The 16788-nt window shown below is 39.0% G+C and overlaps 1 protein-coding gene across 2 annotated transcripts in view; it reads left to right on the top strand.

Moving 5' to 3' along the window:
• The first annotated feature begins 11190 nt into the window (after positions 1-11190).
• The window catches only part of LOC110487469 (NLR family CARD domain-containing protein 3-like), a 135778-nt gene continuing 130180 nt past the window's right edge, over positions 11191-16788 (top strand). For both annotated transcript variants that reach the window (XM_036942472.1, XM_021559401.2), the window contains exon 1: positions 11191-11327. In XM_036942472.1, the coding sequence (XP_036798367.1) occupies positions 11203-11327 (125 nt within the window). In that variant the 5' untranslated portion in view covers positions 11191-11202. The remainder of the gene's footprint in view (positions 11328-16788) is intronic.

Raw genomic sequence — 16788 nt, forward strand, 5'->3', positions numbered from 1 at the left:
ACCAGCCATCTGGCCCATAGAGACTAAAGGACTATGCTGTGGCCTTCTCCAACCAGCCATCTGGCCCATAGAGTCTAAAGGACTATGCTGTGGCCTTCTCCAACCAGCCATCTGGCCTATAGAGACTAAAGGACTATGATGTGGCCCTCTCCAACCAGTTATTTGGCCCATAGAGACTAAAGGACTATGCTGTGGCCCTCTCCAACCAGCCATCTGGCCCATAGAGACTAAAGGACTATGCAGTCTGTGCTGCACAGAACATCAAGTCATCTCTGAACTGGACACTAGAGAATTGCACGACACTGCATTTGCACTCTTTTTTGTTATCTCTCTTAGATATATTTATGTAAATCAACTGTTTACCGACTGTACTGTATTTAAGTGATAATGCCCGAAAAGCCGTTGTTTGGAAGACAGCTTTGCACACGCTTGGCATTCTCTCAACCAGCTTCACCTGGAATGCCGTTGTTTGGAAGACAGCTTTGCACACGCTTGGTATTCTCTCAACCAGCTTCACCTGGAATGCCGTTGTTTGGAAGACAGCTTTGCACACGCTTGGCATTCTCTCAACCAGCTTCACCTGGAATGCCGTTGTTTGGATGACAGCTTTGAACACGCTTGGCAGTGTCGTATTTTGAAACAGGCGTGAATGAACTAAGCAGCCAATGGGCAGAGGGTCGCATAATGTGTCTGATTCGCTGTAATAATGGTGTGGGAATAATGATGCGTGTTATTTAGGGAAGTGGCTTCTTGCGTCAAACACAACAACATTTTCAGTCACCTCCTTGTGTGAAGGACAAGTAGATCAACAGGTTCATGTGAAGCTCTGCATGTGTTTTTCTCGTGGAATGAAGACTTACATTGAACACCACACATTGGCTGCTACTGCAGACTGAATGATAGAACATCTATTTCAATGTTAAATGTTATTGGATGCCTTTTTTACATTATTTTTGATGGTAGGCCACTCTGGTAGGCCACTCTGGTAGGCCACTCTGGTAGGACACTCTGGTAGGCCACTCTGGTAGGCCACTCTGGTAGGCCACTCTGGTAGGACACTCTGGTAGGACACTCTGGTAGGACACTCTGGTAGGCCTACGTTGTGATCAAATAGCCTTCTTGGTCACTGTTAAAACTGTAACTGAGGCGGGTACTGCCTCAGTGTTCACAGTAAACGCACGTTGGAAGTTGTATAGATCACTACACTGTAGTAGAACTATGATACAATTACATTTATCATACATTTATCAATGTAGAATCAGCCTCAGTGTTCACAGTAAACGCACGTCGGAAGTTGTATAGATCACTACACTATAGTAGAACTATGATACAATTACATTTATCATACATTTATCAAATGTAGAATTATGATGAATGAATATTGTATATATAGAATTCACAGGAGGTTGGTGGCACCTTAATTGGGGAGGACGGGCTTGTGTTAATGGCTGGAGTGGAATAGGTGGAAAGTCCTCCCCTCAGCAGCCTCCACTGATTGAATTTGACATGCTCACGTCCAGTTAGCACCATTTTGTATGATTAAACTGTCAAGTCATTGTATATTTTCAGTTCTGCTGAGAGCACCTTCCTGATGACTAGCGCTCTGTACACTCCTATGGATGAGGGTTTGAGCTGGAATATGAAGCTAACTGAAGATAGCTAACTTTAGAAAACCAGTATATCTAGCTTGCATCATAGTACACCTCTCAGGTTACATTCAGGTGTCAGCATCAACAACCGAGTCATAGGCCACTACCTGGGTCGTATTCATTAGTTTACACCGCAGCCACAAGTTTTGCAACAAAGCAGAAATGATTTGCTCCAAACGCCGTACAAGGTGATCTAAACGGTTTAAGTTGCCAAATGTTTTGCTACGGTGGACACTAATGAATACACACAACCGATTTTGAGGAAGTGTAAGTTGCTGTTAGTCTTTCCACAATATTTAATTGTCTCTCTTTCACACAAAATACCTTCCTGAGTGAAAACAGTTAACAGTAGATTAGAAAGAGAAAATGATTGTTTGTTGTTTGTTGTGTTTTAAGCCTGTTTTGAGAAGACAAGAAGATAGGCCTAAGATACAGTAAGAGATCACCCTGGGGAACACAGATGGGCACGGAACGAATCCTTCCCCCCCATCTAATTTACATCAAATACATTTTAAGGAGAGTAGGACTATTATAACACTCTGTCTACCAAAAACATAAACTATATGAATATACATAACAATACCATCAACTATATGAATACACATAACAATATCATCAACTATATGAATACACATAACAATATCATCAACTATATGAATATACATAACATTATCATCAACTATATGAATACACATAACAATACCATCAGCTATATGAATATACATAACATTATCATCAACTATATGAATACACATAACAATATCATCAACTATATTAATACCCATAACAATCGTCTTACCTTTCATTTCTCTCTCAACAGAAGCAGAGTCTGGAATGATCACTCGGTCATACTTTTGTTTGCTCAACTAATTTACATATCAGGTTCTGCCTGTTCTCTCTCTCTCTCACACACACACAGATAAGGCCAACCAATGGAACAAAATATAAGATAAAAATGTCAATGTAGACCAGCATAAAGTACAAGAACAGATCTATGTCAATGTAGACCAGCATAAAGTACAAGAACAGATCTATGTCAATGTAGACCAGCATAAAGTACAACAACAGATCTATGTCAATGTAGACCAGCATAAAGTACAACAACAGATCTATGTCAATGTAGACCAACATAAAGTACAACAACAGATCTATGTCAATGTAGACCAGCATAAAGTACAACAACAGATCTATGTCAATGTAGACCAGCATAAAGTACAACAACAGATCTATGTCAATGTAGACCAGCATAAAGTACAACAACAGATCTATGTCAACGTAGACCAGCATAAAGTACAACAACAGATCTATGTCAATGTAGACCAGCATAAAGTACAACAACAGATCTATGTCAATGTAGACCAGCATAAAGTACTAGAACAGATCTATGTCAATGTAGACCAGCATAAAGTACAACAACAGATGGATTGCAGTGATGAGCGACATACCCCTACAGGTATCTGACAAAATAGAGTAAACACAGTGTCTTAACAGGGCGTTTTGCCACCATGAGCCGCCAGAACAATGCTCCTTGGTGTAGATATGCCTTGAAATACATTCTACAAGTGTCTGGAACTCTATTGGAGGGATGCGACATCATTCCTCCACAAGAAACTTCAATTGCGCTGTGGCATCGTTTTACAAATGCAGTTACAACCGAAGTTTCAAGCTTGATTTAGGCAGATTTTCAACAGAGCTCTCAAACGGGCAATGGCATCTTAAATGGGTGATCATATACTTTGTAATAGAAACAAAAACAACAACAACAAAATGATACTGAATAATAATAACAATCAGGATGTTGTGTTCAATGGGGTAGATACAGATACAAACCCCATGCTTCAGCCCATGTATTTCTAGTCACCATGCTCCATCAGTTGGACTACAGGTGATCATGCTTATTGCTAAGAGTACATCTGGTAATAGACCATCAATACAGGCTATATGCATGGTACAAAATGTTAAAATAATTTATTGGGCTCATTTCTGGAGGAGGAACCTATGTTTTAGATGGCGTCAGCATCGTTGTATCTTCATTCATTTTGCAGTAGAATGTCCTTTTTGAAAAGTCACCAGAACTGAGCTTCTCTGTCCTTCTACGTGGTGGTGTAAAGTACTTCAGGATAAATACTTTAAAGTACTACATTTTTTGGGGTATCTGTACTTCACTATTTACTGTATATTTTTGATTACTTTTACTTTTACTTCACGACATTCCTTAAGATAATAATGTACATTTTACTCCATAATGTTATGCCGTCTGCTTTGTTGTTGTACTTTATGCTGGTCTACATTGACATAGATCTGTTGTTGTACTTTATGCTGGTCTACATTGACATAGATCTGTTGTTGTACTTTATGCTGGTCTACATTGACATAGATCTGTTGTTGTACTTTATGCTGGTCTACATTGACATAGATCTGTTGTTGTACTTTATGCTGGTCTACATTGACATAGATCTGTTGTTGTACTTTATGCTGGTCTACATTGACATAGATCTGTTGTTGTACTTTATGCTGGTCTACATTGACATAGATCTGTTGTTGTACTTTATGCTGGTCTACATTGACATAGAGCTGTTGTTGTACTTTATGCTGGTCTACATTGACATAGATCTGTTGTTGTACTTTATGCTGGTCTACATTGACATAGATCTGTTGTTGTACTTTATGCTGGTCTACATTGACATAGATAAGGAATTAGAAATTATTTCGATTTTAACTTTGATACTTAAGTATATTTGGCACTAAATACTTCTAGACTTTTACTCAAGTAGTATTTTACTGGCTGACTTTCACTTTTACTTGAGTCATTTTCTATTATTAATTCTTTACTTTTACTCAATTACAGTTTAATAAATATTTAATAGCAGATTTCAAAGATGTAATACATTAATTAAACATAATCAGAAATTCAAAAACACTAAAATAACTTCCACAGCCGAACGACAAATAAAATAATGTTTGACAAGTTGTCGTTACCACGTCTGTCCTTACTGATTTGTAATGACTAGCCCCACTATATGGCATGATTACATAAGTCAACTCTATCATGGATTTGTTGTTGTACTCAAGGAAGGGATGCAAGGTCTTGTCGATAAAGTCATTGAGAATTTACTGAATTCGAGGGTGTCCATTTGTTCTGGCACTTCATGCTGGTCTACATTGACATAGAGCTGTTGTTGTACTTTATGCTGGTCTACATTGACATAGATCTGTTGTTGTACTTTATGCTGGTCTACATTGACATAGATCTGTTGTTGTACTTTATGCTGGTCTACATTGACATAGATCTGTTGTTGTACTTTATGCTGGTCTACATTGACATAGATCTGTTGTTGTACTTTATGCTGGTCTACATTGACATAGATCTGTTGTACTTTATGCTGGTCTACATTGACATAGATCTGTTGTTGTACTTTATGTTGGTCTACATTGACATAGATCTGTTGTTGTACTTTATGCTGGTCTACATTGACATAGATCTGTTGTTGTACTTTATGCTGGTCTACATTGACATAGATTTTACACAATCATATATCTCTTGCGTACATTCTAATGCCTCAAAGGAAAGTTCCATTGACATATCATGATGATGTCATTAGAATACAATATCAGTTGGCACTAAAATATAATATTTCTTGGAACTTTTGAGTCAAGGAGATGTTTCTGTACATGTCTGTTTAATTTACTTAATTTTGTATTTTTTCCATTGGTTGGCTGTGTATGCATATGAGAGAGAGAGAGAGAGAGAGAGAGAGAGAGAGAGAGAGAGGGAGAGAGAGAGAGAGAGAGAGAGAGAGAGAGAGAGAGAGAGAGAGAGAGAGAGAGAGAGAGAGAGAGAGAGAGAGAGAGAGAGAGAGAGAGAGAGAGAGAGAAAGAGAGAGAGAGAGAGAGAGAGAGAGAGAGAGAGAGAGAGAGAGAGAGAGAGAGAGAGAGAGAGAGAGAGAGAGAAAACCTGGTATGTAAGTGGGTTGAGCAAATGAAAGTAAAGATCATTTCAGACTCTGCTTCTGTTGAGACAGAGATAAAAGGTAAGACGATGATTGTAATGTGTATTCATAAAGGTGATGATAGTGTTGTGTGTATTCATATAGTTGATGATATTGTTATGTGTATTCATATAGTTGATGATGTTATGTGTATTCATGTAGTTGATGATATTATATTTTTGTTGGACAGTGTTATAATAGGCCTAATCTCATTAAAATGTATTTGATGTAAATTAGATTGAATTCGTTCAGTGCCCATCAGCCCAGGGTGATCTCCTACTGATCACCCTGGGGAACACAGGTGGCCTATAGGTTTGTCTTCTCAAAACAGGCTAAAAACACAACAAGCAACAAACAATCATGTTCTCTTTCTAATCTACTGTTAACTCTTTTCAGTCAGGAAGGTATTTTTTGTGAAAGAGAAACAATTAAATATTGTGGAAAGACTAACAGCAACTTACACTTCCTCAAAACAGGTTGTGTGTATTCATTAGAGCTCACTGTAGCAAAACGTTTGGCAACTTAAACCGTTTGTGTCACGTTGTACAGAGTTTAGAGCAAACCGTTGATACAACATTGCAAAACTATTGGCTGTGGAGTAAACTAGTGAATACAACCCAGGTAGTAGCCTATAACTCGGTTGTTGATGCCTAGTTGATGCTGAAACCTGAACATAGCTTGAGGGGTATACTATTATGCAAGCTAGTGTGTTTGCCTTTCACTCCACCAACCCGGGTTCACTTGCTACATTGGTGTCAGAAGTGGTAGGGCGGCTGTGAGGCCATCAGAATGACTGGACATGTGAGGGGCCAGAGTAGTTAAAGCATGGGGATGTGCCTTCTTGTTCAGAGGGGGCAGTGTGAGCCGTGTTACAATTCCCACCAAGTGGGCGGCTGCACCAGTGGCTGTCAAAAGTTACGTGATTTTCTCATATGAAAGTGAAAGTAAGTGTTTAGCCTACTTAGTTACAAAATGGCTGTTAAAACTGTGGCGCACATTTCTCTTCAACATTAAAAGTCAGATAAATATGTTGTTTTGAAGGAAAGATGGGCATACTGGTAGTTCTGGACTACATGTACATTTAGAAAGTGGGTCGTTGAGGCTTGTTTCCCAAAACACCAAGCAGACAGAACATTTAGAAAGTGGATCGTTGAGGCTTGTTTCCCAAAACACCATGCAGACAGAACATTTAGAAAGTGAGTCGTTGAGGCTTGTGTCGATACTGATAGGATGTAAGAAAGCCAACGCTGCTCTCTCATCATTTATCAATGATAAATGCTCACTAACAGGGATGTAAACAAATATGTGCATATAATGTGAGACAAATAATATTTTTAGCGTATGGAACATTTCTGGGATCTTTTATTTTAGCTCATGAAACATGGGACCAACACTTTACATGTTGAGTTTATATTTTTGTTCAGTGTCGATATTTCACCTTCATAGTAGGTGGACAGATAGCTCAGGGCGCAGAGCCACATGGCAGAGGAAGCTCTCCTGAAATCATAGCACACTTGTATTCAATCTTGAGACGGCATATTTAGAATTGTTTTCCTTTTTCTCAAACAGTGATTGTAATTGAATGGCTCTTGTAGTTATTGGTAATTATCAAATTATGGATCTTAATACTTCTTATGGCTGGAACGGGATCGATATGACAACAGCCAGTGAAAGTGCAGGGCGCCAAATTCAAACAACAGAAATCTCAGAATTAAAATTCCTCAAACATACAAGTATTTTACACAATTTTAAAGATAAACTCGTTGTTAATCCTACCACAGTGTCCGATTTCAAAAAGGCTTTACGACGAAAGCACACCAAACGATTATGTTAGGTCAGTACCTAGTCACAGAAAAACACAGCCATTTTTCCAGCCAAAGAGAGGAGTCACAAAAAGCAGAAATAGAGATAAAATGAATCACTAACCTTTGATGATCTTCAATAGATGACACTCATAGGACTTCATGTTACACAATACATGTATGTTTTGTTCGATAAAGTTTAAAGTCTCAGTTTACATTGTCACGTTATGTTCAGTAGTTCCATTCCAAACATTCAGTGATTTTGCAGAGAGCCACATCAATTTACAGAAATACTCATCATAAACATTGATAAAAGATACAAGTGTCATACATGGAATTATAGATACACTTCTGCTTAATGCAACGGCTGTGTCAGATTTTTAAAAAACGTTACGGAAAAAGCACCACATGCTATAATCTGAGTACAGCGCTCAGAGACCAAAACAAGCCAAACTGATAACCGCCATGTTGTGGAGTCAACAGAAGTCAGAAATAGCATTAGAAATATTCACTTACCTTTGATGATCTACATCAGAATGCACTCCCAGGAATCCCAGTTCCACCATAAATGTTTGTTAATTTCGATAAAGTCCATAATTTATGTCCAAATACCTCCTTGTTGTTCGTGCCTTGAGTTCACAAATCCAAATTCATGACGCGATATCACTTGGTCCAGCTGAAAAGTCAAAAAGTTCCATTACCATACATAGAAACATGTCAAACGATGTATAGAATCAATCTTTAGGATGTTTTTAACATAAATCTTCAATAATGTTCCAACCGGAGAATTTCTTTGTCTTTAGAAATCAAGAGGAATGCACCTACCCCTCACGGGAGCGTGCTTGACCAGCTCATGGCAGACCCCTGACTCAATCAGCTCTTATTCTCTCCCCATTCACAGTAGAAGCCTCAAACAAGGTTCTACAGACTGTTGACATCTAGTGGAAGCCTTAGGAAGTGCAATATGAACCCATAGACACTGTATATTCGATAGGCAATGACTTGAAAACCTACAAACCTCATATTTCCCACTTCCTGGTTGGATTTTTTTCTCAGATATTGGCCTGCCATATGAGTTCTGTTATACTCACAGACATCATTCAAACAGTTTTATAAACTTCAGAGTGTACTACTAATATGCATATCTTAGCTTCTGGGCCTGAGCAGCAGGCAGTTTACCCTGGGCACCTTATTCATCCTAGCTACTCAATACTGCCACCCAGCCATAAAAAGTAAATTGTTTTGTTAATATTTAAAAGTGAGTTGAAAAAGTTTAATTCAAACGTGAAGCAAAGTTGACAAGCAGTTACCACATGATAAATGATATACAAAGCTTGGCTTGATCCCTCAGTCCGTGGATCCCACTGTTGCTTCCAAAACATCAGCCTCCGCCGGATACTACTTACAGTCTTTGTCTAGATATTCTCCTCCATTTCCTCTGCTGGACACTACTTAAAGTCTTAGTCTAGATATTATTCTCCATTTCTTCTGCTGGATACTACTTACAGTCTTAGTCTAGATACTATTCTCCATTTCTTCTGCTGGACACTACTTACAGTCTTAGTCTAGATATTATTCTCAATTTCTTCTGCTAGACACTACTTACAGTCTTAGTCTAGATATTCTCCTCCATTTCCTCTGCTGGACACTACTTACAGTCTTAGTCTAGATATTCTCCTCCATTTCCTCTGCTGGACACTACTTACAGTCTTAGTCTAGATACTATTCTCCATTTCTTCTGCTGGATACTACTTACAGTCTTAGTCTAGATATTCTCCTCCATTTCCTCTGCTGGACACTACTTACAGTCTTAGTCTAGATACTATTCTCCATTTCTTCTGCTGGATACTACTTACAGTCTTAGTCTAGATATTCTCCTCCATTTCCTCTGCTGGACACTACTTACAGTCTTAGTCTAGATATTCTCCTCCATTTCCTCTGCTGGACACTACTTACAGTCTTAGTCTAGATATTCTCCTCCATTTCCTCTGCTGGACACTACTTACAGTCTTAGTCTAGATATTCTCCTCCATTTCCTCTGCTGGACACTACTTACAGTCTTAGTCTAGATACTATTCTCCATTTCCTCTGCTGGACACTACTTACAGTCTTATTCTAGATATTCTTCTCCATTTCTTCTGCTGGATACTACTTACAGTCTTAGTCTAGATACTATTCTCCATTTCCTCTGCTGGATACTACTTACAGTCTTAGTCTAGATATTCTCCTCCATTTCCTCTGCTGGATACTACTTACAGTCTTAGTCTAGATATTCTCCTCCATTTCTTCTGCTGGATACTACTTACAGTCTTAGTCTAGATATTCTCCTCCATTTCCTCTGCTGGACACTACTTACAGGCTAAGTCTAGATATTCTCCTCCATTTCTTCTGCTGGATACTACTTACAGTCTTAGTCTAGATACTATTCTCCATTTCTTCTGCTGGATACTACTTACAGTCTTAGTCTAGATACTATTCTCCATTTCTTCTGCTGGACACTACTTACAGTCTTAGTCTAGATATTCTCCTCCATTTCCTCTGCTGGACACTACTTACAGGCTAAGTCTAGATATTCTCCTCCATTTCTTCTGCTGGATACTACTTACAGTCTTAGTCTAGATACTATTCTCCATTTCTTCTGCTGGATACTACTTACAGTCTTAGTCTAGATACTATTCTCCATTTCTTCTGCTGGACACTACTTACAGTCTTATTCTAGATATTCTTCTCCATTTCCTCTGCTGGACACTACTTACAGTCTTAGTCTAGATATTCTCCTCCATTTCCTCTGCTGGACACTACTTACAGTCTTAGTCTAGATATTCTCCTCCATTTCCTCTGCTGGACACTACTTACAGGCTAAGTCTAGATATTCTCCTCCATTTCCTCTGCTGGACACTACTTACAGTCTTAGTCTAGATATTCTTCTCCATTTCCTCTGCTGGACACTACTTACAGTCTTAGTCTAGATATTCTCCTCCATTTCCTCTGCTGGACACTACTTACAGTCTCTTATTCTAGATATTCTTCTCCATTTCCTCTGCTGGACACTACTTACAGGCTAAGTCTAGATATTCTCCTCCATTTCCTCTGCTGGACACTACTTACAGGCTAAGTCTAGATATTCTCCTCCATTTCCTCTGCTGGACACTACTTACAGGCTAAGTCTAGATATTCTTCTCCATTTCCTCTGCTGGACACTACTTACAGTCTTAGTCTAGATATTCTCCTCCATTTCCTCTGCTGGACACTACTTACAGTCTTATTCTAGATATTCTCCTCCATTTCCTCTGCTGGACACTACTTACAGTCTTAGTCTAGATATTCTCCTCCATTTCCTCTGCTGGACACTACTTACAGTCTTATTCTAGATATTCTTCTCCATTTCCTCTGCTGGACACTACTGGACACACCCAGGAGTGTCTTTGAGAAACCTTCCTAAAACCCCACCTGTTTCTTCTAGGTTGTTGTTGGTGACTCTTTGATTTCTTTATTGTTGGGGAATGTAGCAATATTCATATGATCGCATTAAATCACCTGACTGTTTGGATGTTTCTGTTAGTAAATATTTTTGAAATTTTATGAATGAAAGAGAATAATTTACAATCAAGAATTTCTTGTCACTGTGTTAACCTCAACCAACACTCTCTGTTTAGGGGTCAGAGCTCTAAAATGAGTCTCTCTGGAGAGAGAGAGGAAGGGGGCCTTGCCTCTGAAATGGGTCTCTCTGGGGAGAGAGAGGAAGGGGGCCTTGCCTCTGAAATGGGTCTCTCTGGGGAGAGAGAGGAAGGGGGCCTTGCCTCTGAAATGGGTCTCTCTGGGGAGAGAGAGGAGGGGGGCCCTGCTGAAATGGGTCTCTCTGGGGAACATGACACCAAAGCTAAGAGGTGAGATAAACATTTTCTTTAAGAATTTATGAAGGCTTTCTTTCCAAAACGATACATCGCATCATTTTTTTTTTTTTATTCCATCAGAAATGATTGTTTATGGGTGGGTAGCTTCAATATTACCTTTCTCAGTGTGTATAAAACATTTTCATCAGGGCAAATTCATTCTGGCATTTTAAAATGACATTACGAACTTTAGAATACTTTTTAAACCTTAAATAAACTACAAGTTTGAATTTCCTGCCGTGCAGGAAAATTCCTGCAATTACAGGATGATCAAATTAAGATACACCAACCGTACACTAACTCTCTTGGTCTGGTTTCCGATAGCGATGGAATTTAGGCTTACGAGGAGTGTTTTAAAGAAGCATCTTCCCTACAACGGCCGAAGACATAACATGCAGTTTCCTAAAACACCACGCAGAGAGCTGTAACTGTTGCTAAGTGCATCTTGGAGCATGTGTCGATACTGATAGGATGGAAAGAAAGGGCTCTCAGATCAGTTTCTCCATTCAAATCTTTCCTTAACATTTATAATTAGCTGATTTTTTTTTATCTTAGTGATACAACCCCAAAGTGGAATAGTTTACCTATTTACCTAGTTGGCTTGTTGTTGTGAAATATTTGTCTCCAGGCACATTCAAGTTGCGAGAACCATAAGACGGAAGAATGTATTCTGACAGGCAGACTGGAAGCACGTCATTTGAACGGTGCTCTCGGCATATCAAATAGCTGAATTTTTATTTACGCTTGTCAGTGAAAAGCATCTAAAAAAGGCCTATATTTCAGGATAGTCTACAATCACTGGTAAACACAAAAGAGAGGAGACATTGAAACAAGTAACCTGTCTTTAGGTAATCAAAATCCTCAACTCGCAATAGGCTATTGAGTGAACAGTAATATCTTATTCGGCACTATATAGCAGAGAACATCAGCCCCAGTGAGTGCTGTCTTTATCATCACTATATAGCAGAGAACATCAGCCCCAGTGAGTGCTGTCTTTATAATCACTATATAGCAGAGAACATCAGCCCCAGTGAGTGCTGTCTTTATCATCACTATATAGCACAGAACATCAGCCCCAGTGAGTGCTGTCTTTATCATCACTATATAGCAGAGAACATCAGCCCCAGTGAGTGCTGTCTTTATCATCACTATATAGCAGAGAACATCAGCCCCAGTGAGTGCTGTCTTTATCATCACTATATAGCAGAGAACATCACCCCCAGTGAGTGCTGTCTTTATAATCACTATATAGCAGAGAACATCAGCCCCAGTGAGTGCTGTCTTTATCATCACTATATAGCAGAGAACATCAGCCCCAGTGAGTGCTGTCTTTATCATCACTATATAGCAGAGAACATCAGCCCCAGTGAGTGCTGTCTTTATCATCACTATATAGCAGAGAACATCAGCCCCAGTGAGTGCTGTCTTTATCATCACTATATAGCAGAGAACATCAGCCCCAGTGAGTGCTGTCTTTATAATCACTATATAGCAGAGAACATCAGCCCCAGTGAGTGCTGTCTTTATCATCACTATATAGCAGAGAACATCAGCCCCAGTGAGTGCTGTCTTTATCATCACTATATAGCAGAGAGCATCAGCCCCAGTGAGTGTTGTCTTTATAATCACTATATAGCAGAGAACATCAGCCCCAGTGAGTGCTGTCTTTATAATCACTATATAGCAGAGAACATCAGCCCCAGTGAGTGCTGTCTTTATCATCACTATATAGCACAGAACATCAGCCCCAGTGAGTGCTGTCTTTATCATCACTATATAGCAGAGAACATCAGCCCCAGTGAGTGCTGTCTTTATCATCACTATATAGCAGAGAGCATCAGCCCCAGTGAGTGCTGTCTTTATAATCACTATATATATATTATTAACTGATCACTATCCAATCTACTATTAACTATATATATATATATATATATATATATATATATATATATATATATATATATATATATATATATATATATATAGTCAGTTAAATTATTAACATATTAATATCCAATCTACTATTAACTATACATATAGTCAGTTATATTATTAATTTATTACTCTCCAATCAACTATTAACTATATATATATATAGTCAGTTAAATTATTAACTTATTACTATACCATCTACTAATAATGTAACTGACTATATATATATCGTTAATAGTAGATAGTAATCAGTTAATAATATAACTGACTATATATATAGTTAATAGTAGATTGGAAAGTAATAAGTTAGGTAAATAATATAACTGACTATACATATAGTTAATAACGTATTACTATCCACTTTAGGAATGGGAGGCTGTTTTACATTAGTCTGCAAATGCATTGATAGATCTATCAATGCATTTGCAGACTAATGTAAAACAGCCTCCCATTCCTAAAGTGGATAGTAATACGTTATTAACTATATGTATAGTCAGTTATATTATTTACCTAACTTATGCAATACTTTATTATAAGGGCAAATCTTTTTTTGTTTATTTTTTGGGATGTTGCTTCCTCTATCTTCAAACTCAAGTTTGGCCAAGACCAAAATCAAGCTTAGTAGTATCTGTTTTATCTTGGGACAAAGTGTCCTGGTTCAATTGCCTTCTGTTTCAGAGGAAATAGAGTGTCAAATGACCAAATTCCATAAAAAACCAAGGAAACAGCAGTAAGTGCTGCATTTTACTTTATTCCACCATGTTTTACTGCAGTTACTGAGGTTCTCCTTGTTATTCTATCAGACTCCGATATCAGGTCATACCACCATGTTTTACTGCAGTTACTGAGGTTTTCCTTGTTATTCTATCAGACTCCGATATCAGGCCATACCACCATGTTTTACTGCAGTTACTGAGGTTTTCCTTGTTATTCTATCAGACTCCGATATCAGGCCATACCACCATGTTTTACTGCAGTTACTGAGGTTTTCCTTGTTATTCTATCAGACTCCAATATCAGGCCATACCACCCTCACACACTCCATAAGGGGCGGCAGGGTAGCCTAGTGGTTAAAGCGTTGGACTAGTAACCGGAAGGTTGCAAGTTCAAACCCCCGAGCTGACTAGGGGGTCGTTCTGCCCCCACTGTTCCTAGGCCGTCATTGAAAATAAGAATTTGTTCTTAACTGACTTGCCGAGTTAAATAAAGGTAAAATAAAATAAAAAATGAGACAGCCAGTGATTCAGTTATCACCAGAATAAACATGGCACAACGGTTGAATTCATATTGAAACGCAAATACCCAGATAATGGTAAAAAAAGAGGGCAAACAAAATATATAAATAATAGCTAACATAAAGAAAATGACAGAATTGATAGTAATCTTTTAGTATATTTGATGAAATAACCTCATGGCCAAAAAATTGTTGGCAGGAAAACAAAACTACATAACACCATTAGGGGCTCCTGAGTTGAGCAGCGGTCTAATGCACTGCATCTCAGTGCAAGAGGCATCACTACAGTCCCTGGTTCAAATCCAGGCTGTATCACATCCAGCCGTGATTGGAAGTCCCACAGGGCAGCGCACAATTGGCCCAGCGTTATCCGGGTTTGGCCTGAACAGGCCGTCATTGTAAATAAGAATTTGTTCTTAACTGACTGGCCTAGTTAAATAAAGGTTTCAATTCATTTAAATACAGTTGAATGTGGTTGGAACTCTCAAACTGTTTCCATCCAACAGAAAACCAACACGAAAGTTGGATCAACACATTTAGATTTCAAGATACTGCACTTTGCTTTTTGCATTACCCATATCGCTGTTTAAGGTCAAACAAAGGCAGAGTGCAGTATCCATTTTTTAGGGGTCATAGGTCAGGTCATTGGTCGTGGTTGATATGCATGGAGAGCAAAATAAACATTTGTCTCAGATTCACTGTCAGTGTAGCTGCTCTTTGCCTTTGTAGGACAGTAGTTCAGGTGGCTCTTTGCCTTAATCTGCCTCCTGTCCCTCCTATCGCCATGGGTACACTTTTCTGAAAACAATGACACCATACTTTGCTTAAACCTGTTCTGCCAGTTCATTACCAAAAAGATGAAAAGATATCAAACAGATATGTCACATTTCTGGTTCGTCCATAATGTGGTTCCTGCTTGTAGCAGGCCTCGTTTACAGGAATCCTTTCCTCTAACTATAAATCACATGATTTCATGAGAAACATTTTCTGCAGTGAAAGGGTAATGCAAGTCAACGTGTCTTTGGATGAATGTCAACAAGATGTATAACCAGCATTGTTAAAATTCAAGCTGACCAGACCAGTTCACACCTTATGAGAAGACAATGTTCAACTGTAGTCCATGAAGAGGAATTAGGATTATGAGCACAGCTATTCTGCCGTACAATTGCAAACTGCCGCTAAACATTTGGTGAAAGATGAGTTCAGACTGAAATCAGGCTTTGTAGTAGTATCTGTTATATCTAGTGACAAAGTATCCTAGTTCAATTATCTTCCGCTTCAGAGAAAATGGATGTAACTTTAAAATCCCAGTAAAAACAACCTGCTGCCCCACATGGGGGGATATATCTGTTACATATAGGTGATGAAGGAGGAGAGGGGGGATATATCTGTTACATATAGGTGATGGAGGAGGAGAGGGGGGATATATCTGTTACATATAGGTGATGGAGGAGGAGAGGGGGGATATATCTGTTACATATAGGTGATGGAGGAGGAGAGGGGGGATATATCTGTTACATATAGGTGATGAAGGAGAGGGGGGATATATCTGTTACATATAGGTGATGGAGGAGAAGGGGGATATATCTGTTGCATATAGGTGATGGAGGAGAGGGGGGATATATCTGTTACATATAGGTGATGGAGGAGAGGGGGGATATATCTGTTACATATAGGTGATGGAGGAGAAGGGGGATATATCTGTTGCATATAGGTGATGGAGGAGAGGGGGGATATATCTGTTACATATAGGTGATGGAGGAGAAGGAGAGGGGGGATATATCTGTTACATATAGGTGATGGAGGAGAAGGAGAGGGGGGATATATCTGTTACATATAGGTGATGGAGGAGAAGGAGAGGGGGATATATCTGTTACATATAGGTGATGGAGGAGAAGGGGGATATATCTGTTACATATAGGTGATGGAGGAGAGGGGGGATATATCTGTTACATATAGGTGATGGAGGAGAGGGGGATATATCTGTTACATATAGGTGATGGAGGAGAGGGGGATATATCTGTTACATATAGGTGATGGAGGAGAGGGGGGATATATCTGTTACATATAGGTGATGGAGGAGAAGGGGGATATATCTGTTACATATAGGTGATGGAGGAGAGGGGGATATATCTGTTACATATAGGTGATGGAGGAGAGGGGGGATATATCTGTTACATATAGGTGATGGAGGAGAAGGAGAGGGGGGATATATCTGTTACATATAGGTGATGGAGGAGAGGGGGGATATATCTGTTACATATAGGTGATGGAGGAGAGGGGGGATAT

This window comes from Oncorhynchus mykiss, chromosome 13 (genome assembly GCF_013265735.2).
Source record: "Oncorhynchus mykiss isolate Arlee chromosome 13, USDA_OmykA_1.1, whole genome shotgun sequence".
Classification (NCBI taxonomy): Eukaryota; Metazoa; Chordata; class Actinopteri; order Salmoniformes; family Salmonidae; genus Oncorhynchus; species Oncorhynchus mykiss.